The following is an 18,504-nucleotide window of genomic DNA, read 5'->3' as shown; positions in this document are numbered from 1 at the left end:
TCAGCATGCACAGCTGGAAGGACAATCGGAAAACAATGCCTCTGGCTGCGGAGGCATAAAAAGTGTTTTCTGGACATTTGGCAACTTTTGCAGGTATGTTAACAAGACAGCAGAAATCGGTCTCTGATATCCATCTGAGCACAAAGCTCACGTTTCTGGGATCGTAGGGTGAAATCCTACATGCCATGTGGCATGTTGAATTGTCTAATGTTTGCTAATGTCCACACTACCCCTCCATAAAATAAAACGCACTACCCTCTCCATAAAATCACAGCAGCTGTCCCCTTGTCTGGCTCGTTTCCTATCTCTTCAAACTTTGTTGGCACAACAAAGAATGTCTTACAATTCTTCATATGTCATTGCAGTTGACAACAAATCCTTCCTTTTCCCCAATGGCCTGACCGTAGACCATCAGTTTGGTTTCAGACCCGGTCATTCTACGCTGGACATGATATTGTTTGAACTCTCCCAACAATGGATGGAAGCCTTCAATCTCAGGCGTGAGATTTATGCACACAGATATCTCAAACATTTCATTGTCTGGCACCCCCGCCTTGATCTCCAAACTCGCAGTCTATGGCACACAAGGCCAACTCCTCTCAAAGATCACCTACTTCCTCCACTCCCATAATCAGTGTGTAGCTCTTAATGCGATCCTCTCATCAATGATCTTTCTGATTCCCTGAAAAATCCTCATCTCTTTGCTGATGATTCCACCCTCCACAATCTCATCCTTCAGATAGGCAGGCAGCAAGCAGCCTCTTCCCTCTCTGTAGAGCTTGATAGAGAATGAGGAGCTGGTTCAAGACTAGGAATATGTATTTCAACCACGAAAAATCCCACACACTGACAACCTTTCAGAAAGGACCATCTTGAAAGCCCTCCCATTTCCTTCCTAAACAAATGACTTGAAGAGGTCTTCACTCAAACTTTTGGGCCTCACCATCAGCCATGATCTCATGTGGGCAGATATTTCCAAGATGACCTCAAAAGCCAGCCGCCGACTGGGCATAGTCTGTCATGCAAGGTCTTTACTTGGCCAATCTGAACATTTGACAACCTGAAAGACCCATCATTTGCAGCTTGATGAATTACTGCTCTCCCCTTTGAGTTGGTACACTGCCTCACATCTCGTGCCATTATTGATGCCGTGGAAAGCAAGGCCTTCAAAATCATTGGGATCTCCTGTGACGAAGCTGAGTGTCAAGGCCTCTTACTTTTACATTGCAGATAAGTTGGTGGCCTCTGTATTCGACCACTTCCTTTTTGGTCTTTCATCCTCTGCCCTCTCTTGGCTCTGTGTCTCTCAGGTGTCTGCAAGGCACATACAGTCTCTGCCAGTAACCATCTTGTTAAACTCCAAAAATCCAGGCTCACCGCTCACCTCCACTCATTTGTGGCTCTTTTCTCTCACCTGTGCAACCAACTTCGCCAATCTGTTCAGTCCCATTCTTCCCTCCAGGGCTTCAAGACCGCTGTTCACCACTACCGCCATCCATACTTATGATATTTTCCACCCCAAATGACCCAATTCCCAAGCACTCTCCTTTTCCAAATTATTGCGATTTTTCCCCCTCTCCCCAACTCTTTTCAATTTTTAGTTGGTTTGTTCCTTTTCTGTTTCATCCCTATTTTCCCCTTCCTTGTCTTGCTATGCTGAAGCTTGTGTTCAGCTTGTTCACCCCCCACATGTCCTTCTTTCCTTCCCTCGATACCACTCTCACCCGACTCTGCTGTTGGCGTTTCCCCCCTTTCCATTTTGTTCCATTCAATTTCTCTCTAGTTCTTCCACGAGGCTCGACAATGTACTGAACAGCATATCTAAACCAGAGAGTTGGTGTCAAAGCCACCCAATGCTCGCCTGTTTATACATTTATCGTTTTTAAAAGACTAGTCTAATAATATTTTTTATAAAGCATTGCAGTGAAGTCTGATCCAAATAATTTTAAAGCAATAGATGTATTTGTATATTGTAATCAGTAAAAAATCGTGTGGTAGATAAAAACATTTGAAAGGAAATAACTTGCACCAAAAACTTTAACATTTTCACGCTCACGCCGGGGGTATCGCTATAGCTCTCTGTTCTTCGAACAGGTGAGCTAAAAAGGAAAATCGAAATTCAACTCCGGCATTGATTCCATTCAGCCCATTCAAAAGCAGACTTTTCTCAAATTGTTTGGCATGCTGGATGATAATGATGACAGTTTTCCATTGGATAGCACTTACAGCCATCATGGGATTGTTATTTATTACATTTCTCACAGGATTGTTGTTGGTCTTGTTGACGTTCTATTGCCGTCCCATGGAACAATGTGCCATGCCGGCTATTGCTACATGGATCCTGTCCAACAGGATCGGCCTGCCATACAACACAAGTCTGTGGTCCACAGCATGTCTGTGAAACGATTACAATTTAAAACACCACAAACCACCCCAGCCTTGCACAAGTTACAGATCATGCTGCCTATGTGTTCATAGTTGATGCTTCCTCAGGTGACCTGCCCACTTGGTCCAGAATGTGAAGTTCTCATACCAACAGCACGACAGTTTGTCCTACCTAGTAGGGGCTGCACAAGCAGGAGTTGTTCTTGCACATAACCAAAAGGGCTTATTCCTTAAAAAAAATTACGACCACTGGACATGTAGCTTATCTGGCTCCTGGCCTAATGTTGTAACCCAAATTTGATAGCATTCTGACTAGTGGATCTGGAGGAATGTTTTTGAAGGAATTCATGTGATTTTTTTTTCCAAATATTTACAAATCCTGCCATTTTGACACACTTCTGGTCACATGATCGGCATGACCTTCACAATTTAACATCCCTACCCTGGCCTAATGTTGTAACCCAAATTTTGTAGCATTCTGATTGGTGGGTCTGCAAAAGAAGATTTTGGAAGGAATTTGCGCAACTGCCCTTTTGACACACTTCTGGTCACATGATCGGCATGGTCTCCACAATTTAACATCAGGTCCCTGTTTTGTGGTAGTATTCTGCTGAAACCCAAATTTGGTAGCATTCTGACTGGTGGTTCTGGAGAGGAAGATTTTTGAAGGAATTTATGCGATTTTCGCTAAAATTGATGAAGTCAGCCACCATTCTGACATACTTCGGGTCATATGATCGGCATAGTCTCCACAGTTTAACATCAGGATCCTGTTGTAATGTTGTAACCCAAATTTAGTAGCATTCTGACTGGTGGGTCTGGAGAAGAAGCTTTTTGAAGAAATGTATCAAGTCAGCCATTTTAACCTCCTTAAAGTCACGTGACTGGTCATTGCAAAGCTCATTCTGGTCAGGAGAGGAACGTTGCTGCCAAATTGCAGCAGGATCAGCCCAGCGGTTTGGCCGGAGAAGTTGAAATAAGAGACACACGGACGGACGGACAATACCTTATCTGGAATTTAAATTTCCAGAGAAGCTAAAAAAGAAATGTACATTAGATTTGAACCTGGGTTCCTGGAATTATGAGCCATGGCTTCAGATACGAACACAAAACAGGCTAACCGAAGAAAAGCAATATTCGAAAAATCAATGTGGTCACTGCACTATTGTTAAGCACAAAGTTTGGGTTGGCCTTTTAGCATTGCCATCCGAACCCCTGGCTCAAGATGCAGGGATAACCCTGTCGTCCAGGGAGATGCTCTATGCACTTAAATTTCACATGTGAGATTGAGGGCTTTTATCCATTGTTGGGAGAGTTCAAGCAACATGTCCAGCATAGAATGACCAGGTTTGAAACTGAACTGATGATCGAAGATCAGGTCGTTAGAAAAAAGAAAGGATTTGATGTCAACTGCAGGGATGCTGTATGCAGAATTGCAAGACATTCTTTATTATGCCGATGAAGGTTGACGAGATAGGAAACTAAAACGTACGGTCTTACTGACCGCATGTGTGCTGCTCAACTATAATTGGGACAGGCGATGATGACATGTATAGTATCGATATTGATAATCGGCACGGGCTGTTTAAAACACACCCGATTCATGTAAAACAACCAATTGCTTTAGCAACAGCTGGGAGGACAAAGGAAAAGGTGATCGCTCGTATGTTGCTGAGGTTAAAAGTTAAAACCTACTGTACCTCCAACCTGGCCAGGTACGTCTTGACGTCACACATTTCAGGAGTACCCGAGTGCATCAAAACATTGCCTAAATTTTTTTTTCACGTTTCAAAGGTGGGCTGACAGTATTTTGGGCCCCCGAGCAAAAGGTACACATTTCATACGTAGTCATTAACAGCCCCATTATATGACACGATACCTAAAAGGAAAGATTGTTCAGTACTGCTTCTGCGCATATGATAATAAAAAAACGAATCTGAGCTTTGTGCACTTTAAATATTAAAAATTTTAAACGTGGCATTTTCCTTATTTTTAACGATGGGAGGGAGCACGGGTAACAAGGTAATGGTTAGTTGCTCCCTCCTGCTGAACTTGCTAAATCACCAGTGAGTGCCCCTCCCCCCCCCCAACTCGTGTGCTAATACCACCATTTATAACACAATCAATTTACTTAATGTATGAACAATTGTTCAGAACAGAATCCCTTTGTAATATATATATATATATATTTTATTTATTTATAATAATATACCTTTGTAATATAATATTTTTGTGGATATACTAATTTTTGTTTTCATATCGAATTTTTCAGGATACCAGCATATTCAATTTTCCAATATCGGTATTTCGATATTAAAAATTATACCGATGTAACCGATATAATCGTCAGACCATACTGCCATCACATATCTTTGCAGAAAGTTATGTTTTAAATGGTTGGTGACCTCACCACGTGCGCTTGTTATCAAAGAACAACACGAGGTACAAATGCTGCCCGGCTTCTGCACGCATTCGCTCCCCGAGGCGAAGCACTTCCAGTGGGGGCACAGGGATGGGCACACCATTGTGAAAGAAGCCCTCCCGCGAGACCTGTGGGTCGATAATCTGCAAAAAATAAAAAATAATTAAAAACAAATAAACACTGCAGAGCAGTAACACCACACCACCAAGTTGCAGCATCACTGGCAAAAGTGAACTCATGAGCTCCATATCAATACCAGAACTCTTGTTGTACAGTGTGCTCTCATTTCACCATGTGCCGGTTAGCAATGTTAGAGGTTAAGCATGCTTAGCCAGCCAGCAATCACAACAAAGTTCTTGTATCCTCACCCAACGAGCCTTGATCATGTCGTATTTAAAAAAAATAAAAAAACCACTGATGTCCATGCATGCACCTCTGCAATCTTTACCCAACTGTGTTATCGGAATCCAACGTCCAGAAGCATGCTTTGTGCCGATGGAGTTTAACAAGTGCAAATCATTGGCGTTAAAAATAAACGTGCTCAGCTTACAAGATTCTTTCACCAAATAATACTCTGCGGGTTTACTGATCGCAAGAGAACGATTTGCGTTAATGAGGGTGAGAGAGATTGATGGGGTTACTAATGAACAAACTTTTCCTCATCTAAGGGAGTGAGATTGGGTGTTTTCAGGCAAAAAAAAAAAGGAAAAGAAAGTGGTTCATTTGTTTTCCAATTGTCCATGCCTTTGCATTGTAAAGTGATCATGGAGAGGATGGAACACAGTGTAATTAAACAATTTCAAAAACGGTGTCACCCATTATGTTGAAGGCTATGGCTTTTGCAAGATCATGTGTCTGTTAGTCAAATCAAAAGTTTTATCTCAATCGAATTGACCTTTACTGCCAATTCAAGTGAGTCGTGAGCTGGCTTGAGCTCAAAGTGCCAAAATCACATGCAGGCCTTCTGTGGGGAATGATGGATGGCAAGGATGAGGATGGTGATGATGATACTCAGGACTATGGAAGTTAGGTTGATGATGAAGTCAGAAATTATTGAACAATGTGCAGCTAAGAAGCAAGCCAGAGCATATTCTTCATGGGAGAATGGGCAAGCAAGCGAGGGAGCAGAGGCAAACAAGCCCGGGTGCGCGACACCCACCAGCGCCGGATACGATGGGTATCCGCGGCACTTGGCCCACACAAGGTCCAGAGGCTCCATCGGGGAGTCCAAGTCCTCGAACCATACGCAGCCCCGGCCTGGGCCCTTCAGGTGGGCTGTGGTGGCAGGTTGCCCGCCCATGTCAGCGCTGTGCTTCCGGTCTACCACAAAAATTCTGTCCCTGCCACACTGCCAACTACATGCTATGATCAAAAACTATCGTAGGAGAGAGATTATGAGACCTACAATAAAACAGCATGGCCATGATGGCCACCTGGAATTGCCTTACCTGTTGATTTTCCGAGTCCTTTTTTGTCTCCATCGTCAGGGTTTGGAAACATTGTGTCTTCACCGCTATCGTCGGAGAGCCCATCATGACTCTGGGAGGAGTGGCTCTTTCGCCGTTTCAGTGGTAGGTCACCTGGCCTGCGCAGTATGCAACAAATCATTTCAAATATTACATGAAGAAGATAGTTTTCATTTTTAAACGCAGGTAACACTTTTCAACACACTTACAACAATTAAAGCACATGGTGCTCAAACTTGCAAGCATGACAATCTGTCAGATGAGCTGATAATCGAGAGCATTTCAGATTATAAGCATTTCAAACTCTTCTTCACGGAATGCCTCAGGATGCGATGTACATGGGGGTGAATGATCATCCTTGGCGTACAATATCGCACACAAAACTAAAAAAAATGTTTTCACATTTTAGCTTGTGCCAATATAAAATTCCAACAATTTGTCAGTTAGATCTTTTGTGTGAACCATAAATGTTCAATTCTGGTCCAAAATACATTTTAATGCTTATTCTCCACCTTCCGTTGCTCCATGGATCTGCCTATCCCTTTTCCAAGTGTCTCAACAGTGGATTGCCTTGAAAACCAAATCAACTTTCTGTAGAATCAACACCAATTTCAAAATTTACAATTACTGGGATATGACATGATTTATTTTAGCTTGTCTTCCATTGCACATCGAGAATGAGGTGCTTGAAAGCTGGTTTTGGCAAAGGCTAATTAAATACACAGATAACTAGAACACTCGGTGGAGCGAATACCTCCGCAAGGCTGAACAGTTTACATTTTGTATCCCACTTGGTGGGCCGGATCTGGATCCGGACCTTCACCAAAATCTCATCGGCTTGTTCTTGTCACCAACCCAAGTCACCCACCAAGTTTTGTCATAACCCAATTTAAAACTTTTTGAAATATCAAGCTACATAATCGGCCCTGCCTTTCAATGGTGAAGAATCACTTTAAAAATTTCAGCACCCAGATCTGGATGTTAAACAAAATCTAATCAATTCGTCCTTGTCACACACCTAACGTGTCCAACAAGTTTTGTCTGAATCCGTCAACAGCTTTTTGAGATATCGTGCTGTCAACCAGACAGACAGACAAACAGGAGTGAAAAACCTCTATCTATCTTCTAAGAGTAGGAGGTAATAAAACGAAGAGAAAGTGGTGGAGGTAATCAAATAAACTAATAAAACGAAGAGAAAGATTAACATGTGACCAACCATCTCAACCATCCATTGGGACCATACTCTGTGCAGAGCGTTGGTGCTGCCTAAGCAGTCTCCTTGGCTATTGGACATAATCCTGGACGGGTCGCCACTCTGACGCAGGATACCAGCATGCTGGTACTCCTTTTGCCGACCTCGTAAGGATGACAGGCAGAGTCAACCCCACCCGGTATTAATTCAACAACCAAGGGGGATTTGAACTCAGGATCCTAGGATCCCAAGCCCAAACCAACCATCTCAACCATCAAACCATTTACTGAACAAAGCGATTATAATGCTCAATCAAAACATTTGTGGATATACCCATCATGGAATTGCATGTGATGGGAAGGGAGGTTCATCTGACAGAAACAATCCCGAAACAAACAGAAAAATGTAGACGACCAGTCCATAACAAACAGAAAAATGGAGAAAACAGCAACAACAATACTCTGACAGTCGTGCTTGAAGCGCCGCCGCCAAGAATGCCATGACATAATCTGGCATGGCAAAAGCTTTGAGAAAAGTCAATTTTCAACTGGGGCTGAAAGGAATAAATGGAAGACGTGGAAGTTCATTTTGATGCCAGAAGCATAGTTTGTAAGTATTGTTAATTATGTCGATGCAATTGTGAATAACAGTGAGAGGATACCGTAAACCAGTCAGACAAAAGGATGGACAACATATTTTTCATTTGTAATAAAAAAGGCTAACAAAAGCCGATTATACGACAGACGAGCATATCATCCAAAATGATCTGGAACAAATGAGAGTGGTAGCTGCAGAGCACAAGCTGAATGACCGAAAATGTTGAAGACAATCGGTGACTGCATTTGTGTCCGAAAATGGATGGTGATTTCACGCACTGCTAATTCACTTATTAATGTGGTAATGATCACAATTTTCAGGGAAATAACCCTGTTCTGGTTAATTTCTTTCCAAACACCAAAATTAACTACTTCAAGTATGACAAGGCATTTAAGTACTGCATAACGCTGTTCTAACCTGACTATAACGGAGTGGTACACCATGTCGACAAATTCCAAAAGTTTTTCCAAATTGCAAATCTCAGGTTTTTTGGCCCCAAATTATTTTGGAAAGACATTGATTGGCCCCATTCATGTGGATGTTGGGAAAGAAAAGGCATCACATTTCAAGAAGAAATAAAACAAACATCGATGCAGAGTTGAGGCTCGTGGAGGAGCGAGAACGTAGAATAGATCATTATATTACAGAAGAAAAAGAACAGCAGAAAGAGGAGGGGAGGGGGAATGTTGGCTGACACACAACCAGCTGGGTCAGAAGACAAAATGAGAGGAGACCTCGAGGAATAAGGGACATAGGGAAGAATTGAGAGTGAGGGGAGGACATAGAGGCAAGCTCTCATTCACAGAAGTGGAAAGAAAAACTAGAAACAGAAATAGGTGGGCCTGGAGAGAGTTAACTGGGGAAAGAAAAGATAATGGTTGTGGAAGTGGATAACCTGAGATGGTGATTAACAGCTGTGTTGAAGTCCTTGAGGGAAGAATGGGATTGAACAGAGGAAGTGGAGGTTAGCAGTAAGTGAATTTTGAGAGTTTTACCGGGGGGGGGGGGGGGGTTACTGGCAGGCAGCATACACACTGTAGAAAAATTGGCTAAGAGGGAGGGAGGGTGAGACAGAGCATGCAAAGGGCAGAGGGTGAAATATGAGAAAGGAGGTGGAAGAGGACATAGAGACCACCAACCTATCTATGATGTGAAAGTGATAGACGTAGAGATAGATTCAGCTTCATTCCAGGAGATTCCAATTATTTTGAAGGGCATGGTTGTAGCATTAACTAATATGGGTAACATGAAACACAAGCATGTTTAATCATATTTATTACGAGCAAATACAACCCGTCGCTTCGCTGACGATTAATAAAGTGGGGGGGAAAAGGGAGAGAGAGAGAGAGAGAGAGAGAGAGAGAGAGAGAGAGAGAGAGAGAGAGAGAGAGAGAGAGAGAGAGAGAGAGAGAGAGAGAGAGAGAGAGAGAGAGAGAGAGAGAGAGAGAGAGAGAGAGAGAGAGAGAGAGAGAGAGAGAGAGAGAGAGAGAGAGAGAGAGAGAGAGAGAGAGAGAGAGAGAGGAGAGAGAGAGAGGAGGGAGAGAGAGAGAGGAGGGAGAGAGAGAGAGGAGGGAGAGAGAGAGAGAGGAGGGAGAGAGAGAGAGAGGAGGGAGAGAGAGAGAGAGGAGGGAGAGAGAGAGAGGAGGGAGAGAGAGAGAGGAGGGAGAGAGAGAGAGAGGAGGGAGAGAGAGAGAGAGGAGGGGGAGAGAGAGAGAGAGGAGGGAGAGAGAGAGAGAGAGAGAGAGAGAGAGAGAGGAGGGAGAGAGAGAGAGGAGGGAGAGAGAGAGAGAGGAGGGAGAGAGAGAGGAGGGAGGAGAGAGAGAGAGGTGAGAGGAGATATATATATATATATATATATATATATATATATATATATATATATATATATATATATATATATATATATATATATATATATATATATATATATATATATATATATATATATATATATTTTTCTAGAGATATATATATATATATATATATATATATATATATAGAGATATATATATATATAGAGATATATATATAGAGATATATATATAGAGATATATATATAGAGATATAGAGATATATATATATAGAGATATATATATATAGATATATATATATATATATATATATATATATATATATATATATATATATATATATATATATATATATATATATATATATATATATATATATATATATATAGAGATAGAGATAGAGATAGAGATAGAGATAGAGATAGAGAGGTGGCGGGGTACACGGGATAAACAAGATGGATACCACAGGAAATATGAAGGAGATGGGTTTGTCGTGGATTAACCGGGGGGGGGGGGAGATCATGGGTTTTGGTGGGGGAAGATAAGAAATGGAGGTGAACAGCTACTTTGAAGATCTGGAGGGAAGAGTGGGATTGAAGAGTGTGTGGGAGTTTGTTCCAAAGGCAGGAAAAGAGAGAAATGAAAGCATGAAGAAGGAGCAGTGATTCTTGATTTTGGTAGTTTATTTTGATTCTGGCGGAGCTTGAGCGCCCTGCGAAAATATGGGTGGGCCAGATAGCAGACAGAGTGGGGGGGGGAGGCTGGAGAGGAGATGGTAGAGGACGGAAAGACCACCGACCTGCCTGCAGTGAGTAGGTGAGAAACCCAAAGACTCGGCCTCATCGTGGGATATACCAATGATCCTAAATGCCTTGGTTTCCACAGCGTTAAGCCGAGAAAGGTAAGAAGCGGGAGCACCAGCCTTGAGAGGAGAACAGCACTCCATCAGGCTGTAGATGAAAGCTTTGTACATGGTCAGGAACTCAGGTGTGCCAACGAAGGACTTTGCACGATGGAGGATGCCCTGTCAACCACTGGCTTTGAAGGCCAAATTGGAGGTGTGGTTTTCCCAGGAAAGATCAAGGCAGATAGTGAGACCGAGAAACTTGAATGAAAGGACTTCTTCCAGAGGATTATTGAGAAAGTAGATGGGTGGGTTTTCTAAACGAGCTTTGCAATTCCTGTTACCAGTCAGGAGAGGAACGTTGATGCAATACTTCAGCCGGATAAGCTCAGTGGCTTGGCCGGAGAAGTCGAAAAAGGGGACGGACGGATGGACGGTGCGCGATGACAATACCTTATCTGGAATTTAAATTCCATATATACTAATAATAAATGTGTAGAAAAACAGCTAAATAATCATTATTATCGATCATAATCAGATTCATTCAATGACTTCATTTGATGGCATATCTCCATCTGGTTCTTTCATTTGCAAGTTCTCTCATCAGAACTGACCTTTTCTTGGCATTGTTCACACATTCCTGCCACTTCTTCTTTGGCCTGCCTCTTGGTCTTCTTCCATTTGCCGCAAAACTTACAAGTCTTCGTGGGTTCATCCTCTCAAGGATAGCAAGCTTTGAGGCAAATAAACTCATAACATCCAAATTAAGAAAAATTACTAAATAATACGAGGGGCGGTACGAAAGTAATGCCTCTTATTTTTCAGTTCGTAATAAAAGCATCGTAGGTAAGCTACGTGATATCACAATGAAAGGTTTGGATCTCTCGCCCATTTTAAGTTGAGTGGCAATGCGATTGGTCGCGTGACATCACACCATGCATTCAAAAACGGCTGCCCCACAAGACGCGTGTACGAAGCAGAGAACATTCATTGGATTTCTTACTAGGGAAGAGGTTTCAGTGGATATTCAAAGGCAATGAAAGAATGAGTACAGCAACTGTACCATTCACGTGAGCACCGTTAGATGTTGGGGAAAGCATTCCAAGAGCGGGATAACCGATATCAACGACAAGCCTCAAAAGTGGTCGGCCTGCAACATTGACACCAGAAAAGAAGAGTCGGATTGATGCGCTCATTTAAGTGCGGTGAATTTGACAGATTATGTGAAAAAAGAATTCATATTTGCCCTATATATTCCTTACAATTTTCATTGCAATTGGAATTGTATTTTGTGAGAAATAAAATAAGAGCTGTGACTGACCCTCATACGTCCAATAACATGTTTTTTTTTTTCGTTTGCGATAAGCAAATTCATTGGGACTGTGATGAGAAATTATTCAATTAGTAGCAATGATGGAAGGTTGTATACCATAAATGGTGAAGGCAGGTTAATAAATAAAAGTTAATTTTACTGTCCCAAATAGTGTACATGTGGTTTTCGTGTTGGGTGTTATGGATGGCTGGCCAATGACAACAGTGCACTGTTAAAGAACGACGAGAGAGTCATCAAGTTTTTGCTAAGGGAAGGTGTCAAACCATGTGCCATTCTTGGGAGAACGACGTACAATGTGGCATTGACTGTACGTCAAGGAAAATGTGAACAAGTGCTGTGAATGTTTTCAAAAAGGACGAGTGGTGCTTGTGTGATGAACATCAATGGTCTGAGTGACCAGGGTCTACTGCCACAGAGGACAATTGACAGACTGATACGTGAGGAAAGGGGTAGATCAACAGACAACATGGCTGCCACCGAAGATCTGTTTCATGGTACAGTACATGCTGTAATCCACAAAGTGGTAGAGCAGTGGTGGTGCAGGAATGGATGAAGGACCAACCAATACAATTTTATTACCAGGCTATCCATAACCTTGTGAAGCAGTGGCAGAAGTATGTGGATGTGCAAGCAGAATGGAAACAAAAGGCTTCCCCACAGGTAAAGCGTATTTGGCGGGTGATTCATAAATTCACTTTGTTGACTTACCTTCATAGTACAGTAGAGTACAATATGAAAATCCCAGCAATATTGGCAACTACAATACACATCACTGGCACTTCTTTCAGAACCAAAGGAAAGGCAATGCCGAACTTTTGCTGCAACATGCAATCAATATCGACAATCACTCCCCCCACCCCTACAAAAGTTATTCGCAAAAATCGCTTGTGGAGGAAACTATTAAAAGTCAGCGATAAAAGCAATGCAGTCCATGCACAAAAGACAACAGCTAGTCTTAGCAACAAAATCTTTTTTGCCGTCCAAAGCACAAAAACATCACTGTAAAGCTTGTTTTTAACTTTGCTGGACTCATGGGGGTGTCCTCGCCTGTGCCAAGTGTGGCGCAACTCTGTACAGCGCTCACCCGCTGGGGACGCTGCACAGAGACCCAGACTCGGAGCCCGTCTCGGCAGTATCACCCCGAGTCTCACTCCCTTCACACGCTTCACCGCTTGACGATTGCTTTCCATTTTCAAAGCCATTCGTAAGCCCTGGTGGGGAACAAGGTGAACACAAGTGGGGATACACTGGAAAATATTTTAGATAGAAAGCCTTTCAATAAAGATCCTGGTTGAAAATACCACAGAAACAGGATGCACTGTGGATGTGGTCTTACCATTGTGATTGAGGTGATCTCCAACAGCGTCAATTGCATTTTGGGATTCTGAGTGTTCTCGCTTGCGACCTGCCGACACACCTGCCACACCGTTGGCGATGGGACTCTCTGGAGCAGTATCGCCAACTTTTGGCCGGACAGGCCCACCAGATGGATGGATTCTACATGCAGCCCTGCCTTTCCTGGTGAAGAGGACGGACGTCCGCCGACCAACATCGATGGAGGGTGACTGGAGCGCAGTTCGGCCTGCAGCACAGATCAGGCAACTCCCAAATTGAGCCAAACATCGTGCCGATGACAGCAACAATTCCAGGCCTACAAGCAAAATCAGAATCACCAACACCAATGAAAACACCGATGAACCATCCAGAGACGTAAGCAGGAATGGAGAGGAAAAGGTTTATCTTATGGCATCATCAAAATAACTTTTCAAAAAAATAAGTAAATAAAACTACCCAGGTCAGTCAGCAAATAAAGAGGAATTATCTCAGTGTGAAATTATCTAATTATTTCAACCTCATCATCAATAATCTCAGCCTCAGCCTCAACCTGAAAGCCAATGGTATAGTATGTCATGTAAGCTTGGTGTTGGCTTAACAGTTAAGGTGGCTGGCTGAGTTTGAGTCCCTGTCATGCTGTTAAATAACACCAAGTGGGTTGACTCAGCCTGTCATTCTTCCGAGGTCGGCAAAATGAGTACCAGCTGACTGGAAACAGGAGCATTGCATCAGCGGCAAAGCCACGCTCCCAGCAATGACGCTGGGATGTGCAAGCAGCCACTAGCTGCATATGAAATAATAGGATGTCATGCGATCTGGCAAGTGGTGACCAAGCCACGGCTCAACCAACCTTCCAGGATCAAGTTTGCATGGCGAACAAACGCCGATGAAATTTGAAAAGGTAGATACATTTCGAACTCGAGGTCAAACTGCATTAATTTCAGCCTCCTGGAATGAGTTGTATCCTGCAAGCCGAAAGCTCATTCTGTACAGCACAATTTGGGGCTTACCTATATTTACGATCATGAAGATATCCAAAGAATTTCACTTATCGTTTAAGAATCATCCGTACATGCATTCAATATCTCCGCCACATTGTTTTCACCTGCCTGTCTGTGAACAGGATATCTCAAAAAAAGGTGTGGATGAACTCGGCCGAAATTTGGTGGACAGGTTGGGTGTGCGACAAGGACGAAATGATAAGATTTTGGTGAAGATCTGGATCCGGATACGAGAATTTTTAAAGCAATTCTTTACCATTGAGGGATGAGGCCAATAACGATATACAGCATGATATTTCAAAATGTTGTGGACGAGTTATGATAAAACTTGGTGGATGAGTCGGTTCGGTTTAAATTTTGGTTAAGGTCCGGATCGAGGTCAGCTCTATCAGTGGGATATAAAACGTAAACTGTTCAGCATGGAGGAGGTATGCGTTCCATAGAGTACCGTTCTCGTTTTATTTGCACTCTTGGACCGCTGGATGGAATGAGATGAAAAAGGGCTGGTTGTACTAAGATGAAAAAAAAAATAATCGTTAGGTTGCTGTGCCAAGAGAAAGGTATCGTGGAAACATAAAAGAGTAACCCTTCGAGGCTGGTAGTCCAAGTCAAGCGGCTACGGCTGCGAAATAACTACAGCCCGTTGGACCACGGAGTTATCTACGGTCGGTGGCCGTCAGAACCTTGAGTGCTTCCCCTCGGGGCGAGCCCCGAACCGTAACATTATAGATGGGTAACTCGACATTCCTGCAAAAATCCCCAAATCTATAAAAACTCAGTTTCACAACGAACCTGAAGAATTCAAGGAACAAATGGGTGAGGTGAAGAATGACTTTTAAAATTAAAAAAATTATCGTATTATTCAGACTTGAGTAAACCATAATTGATGGTTTAACTAAAGTCAAAATAACCCGATCTTGATTGGGTGACCCAACTGTATGCATGTATCAAGCCTGTGCATATCCGTGTATTTGTTAAACGTGTACACAGTCCGTTTGTTGATCACATACACATGTCAACGTTAAAATCCACCAAGACAATAAGCCTTAAACTACAATGTGCATTTGTCTGCATCCTCCCATACCACTGTGCCAGTAGAGTACGTGGTTTAATCAGTCGTGCGAGCGTGGTGCACGGGGTTACCGTGCAGGGGTGCTGTATCGTGGGAGGTTTGGCCTAGCTGGGCACGTTGTATCGTGTGTGTTATTAAAGTTGATTTCACCCTCACCAAGACTGGTGTTTGGCCTCGGTGCTCCGTTGGGGATTCCCTTTAACCATAGTGGCGCTGTCTCTGTGCAGAAAAATATATTTAACTTACAATTTTTAAAGTAATAACGTTTTGTCGCTTAATGGACATCAACAAAAAAAAAACATTTTATACAACATAAGTTAAATATTTCTTCAAGAGTAATTACATTACATTAAACAACCACTGGTTGGATGGTGAAAATACTGTAAATGTAGTAATTACGTTCCATTCATTTTGCAGCTTTAACTGATGAATTCATGCATTCTGAGAAAGAGTTAAAAAAAAAAAAAAAGTATAAAAATGATCATTATGATAATAATAATAATAACTGATTAAGAGAAAAGATGTATACATAAAAAATTTCAAATAACGTATCGACTATAAATGGCTGAGTTGTGTGTGTGGGAGGCATGTCTTTTGTAGAGTTCTACTGGAACTGTCTGATGTGGACAAAATGATCATCACGACCTACCGAGTTGATTAGGCTAATTAACTACAAAGAATCCGGAAAAATTCCCATGTTTTAAACACACGCCATGTTTAGGTGTATAGAGCAGCTTGATAGGTCCTTCCACAGCATGGAATTCCAATTACAAAATATGAACAAAAACAATGACAACATTGTAACAAAACAATTTAATTAAAACTAATAATATTAACAAAAATAAGTCGTATCATTTTGCAATAATAAAAACAAATGTATAGTTCCCGCCCTGGCCCAAGCACATCTGGGCTCAGTGAAGGGCAAGCGAAAGCAGTACAGCAGGCAGGTATGCTACAAGGCCATGAAGACCAATGAAAATTTGATCCAATGCATCAACGGGGCCACTAGTTTTAAAAATAGGACAACTGGACCTGCAGCTTATCTGGGCCCTGGCTTAATGTTGTCACCCAAATTTGGTAGCACCAAATTTGTTGTCACCCATTCTGAATGGTGGGTCTGGAGAAGATTTTTGAAGGAATTTACTAAGTCCGCCATTTTGACCTACTTAAAGTCACATGACCGTAACGAGCCTTGTGATCCCCGTGACCAGTCAGGAGCGGAACCTCGCTGCCAAATTTCAGCCGCACCGGCCCAGCGATTTGGCTGGAGAAGTCTTGATCGGAGACGGATTGATGATGCACAATGACAACATGTAATCTGTAATTCCAATTCCAGATAAGCTTAAAAAACGGCAGAGCAGATGTGTGCTGATTATTATACAGCACTTATCTTGCTAGACCAGCACGCCAGACAACTGTTCATTTCACATTCCCTTTAGTCTCTATTTAAAAGACAAATTTTCGATTCAAGTCAGTCAAAGTAACTTAATAGCAACGTCTAATGAATGTAGCCACGAATATGTAACTGTGTATGCAAAAAAAAAAAAAAAAATCAAAAAAATCTATAAACTAGAAGGGCTCTCGGTAGAGCGCATACCTCCATCCCGCAATGCCTGATCCATGAGAACATATCAGGCCAAATACATTTTTGAAATATCATGCCACATTGTTTTTGGCCCGATCTCTCAATGGTGAAGAATCACTTGAAAAGTTAAATAATTCTCGTATCCAGATATGGAGGATTCAAATCTTCATCAAAACCGAATCATTTCGTCATTGTCACCCAATGTGTCCACCACGTTTCATCCGAATCCGTCCACAACTTTGAGATATCGTGATATGCAGTATATCAGTTTACCCGATCTCTCATTGGTGAATAATCACTTAATTTTTTTTTATAGTAGCCGGATCTGGATCATGATCTTCACCAAAATCTAAATAGTTCGTCCTTATCACAAACACACAAAATGCTGACCAAATTTCATCCAGATCCATCCACAACTTTTTGAGATATCCTGCATATCATCAAACAGACTAACAAAACGACAGACAGGGGTGAAGACATAACCTCCTTCCAACTTCAGTGGTGGAGGTAACAACATGGCGGCGATAAGTATTTGCAAGTCCCGCCTCGCTTCACCCCGCCCAGCGCCCGAGGGAACTGATCCGATAGGCTGGTGCCAGAAATGCCACCCTGAACAGACGGATGGATGGATGGAGACTAGATTTAGAGGCCGGCTCAGATTATAGTACAGGTAACCCTCCAATATTGCAGGGTTGGGCTTCAGGAAAATGCTGTGAGAGTTGGAACCGCGATCGTGTAAACCAAGGGCCAATGGAAAAGCAGGGTTCGGTTCCTGGACTTCGAGAAAATAGAGGAAGATCGATGGCAACCATAAATGAACACCTTACTGTTGAACTACAGCTAATACTACTACTACTACTACTACTACTACTACTACTACTACTACTACTACTACTACTACTACTACTACTACTACTACCACCACTACGACTACGCATCCGAGATACTATTGAAATAAACACGTAAAAATGTTTCCAAAACTGTTAACATTGAAATAAACACGTAAATACAATCAATACGGCGCAAGTTAAACAAAAGCAGAAGAGTTTAACCTTTTAAATTTATTACAACACAGCAAGGTGGATGATGGTAAACATATTACGTACTTGTCCTGTACTCTGCCATAAATAGAAACCACAAGACTTGTCTCGGGATGATGCTGTTGGAGGGGTGGAGGATGGAGTGGAGCGGGGAAGGGTATGCAGGGGAAGGGGTGAGCGGGAAGGCGATTCAGCGAGCGGAAAAGCAGAATTAGCTTTCCGGCGAAGGTGCCTGCAGCATTGCTACAACCCACAACGAGAAGGGTAACACGATCCTTTAATCACCTTATCTTGAACAACGATCATCCATGCTTGGAGAACAAGGTACAAGATGGCAGTCTGAATGGTGGGTCTGGTGGGTCCATTGCTTTATATTTGAGTTCATTAAAAACGGTCCACGAGAAACACCACAAGGCTCATA

General features: G+C 42.3%; 1 protein-coding gene across 7 annotated transcripts in view; it reads right to left on the bottom strand.

Annotated features, from left to right (window-relative positions):
- Window positions 1-4,668: 4,668 nt before the first annotated feature.
- LOC147032677 (peregrin-like) overlaps window positions 4,669-18,504 on the bottom strand; it is a 51,526-nt gene continuing 37,690 nt past the window's right edge. For 2 of the 7 annotated variants that reach the window (XM_085870470.1, XM_085870471.1), the window contains exons 7-11: window positions 13,387-13,632; window positions 13,135-13,261; window positions 6,256-6,392; window positions 5,967-6,127; window positions 4,669-4,950 (exon numbers count right to left, since the gene is read on the bottom strand). In XM_085870470.1, coding sequence (XP_085726596.1) covers window positions 4,792-4,950; window positions 5,967-6,127; window positions 6,256-6,392; window positions 13,135-13,261; window positions 13,387-13,632 — 830 coding nt within the window. In that variant the 3' untranslated portion in view covers window positions 4,669-4,791. Of the gene's footprint in view, window positions 4,951-5,966; window positions 6,128-6,255; window positions 6,393-13,097; window positions 13,262-13,386; window positions 13,633-18,504 lie in introns of those variants that run through there. The other 5 variants (XM_085870472.1, XM_085870476.1, XM_085870473.1 and 2 more) reach the window with 4 other exon arrangements.

Source organism: Eptatretus burgeri, chromosome 2, assembly GCF_056783735.1.
Source record: "Eptatretus burgeri isolate ZD-2024b chromosome 2, Ebu_testis_v1, whole genome shotgun sequence".
Lineage (NCBI taxonomy): Eukaryota > Metazoa > Chordata > Myxini > Myxiniformes > Myxinidae > Eptatretus > Eptatretus burgeri.
The sequence above is the reverse complement of the archived record's forward strand: the minus strand, read 5'-3'. Positions and strand labels throughout refer to the sequence as shown.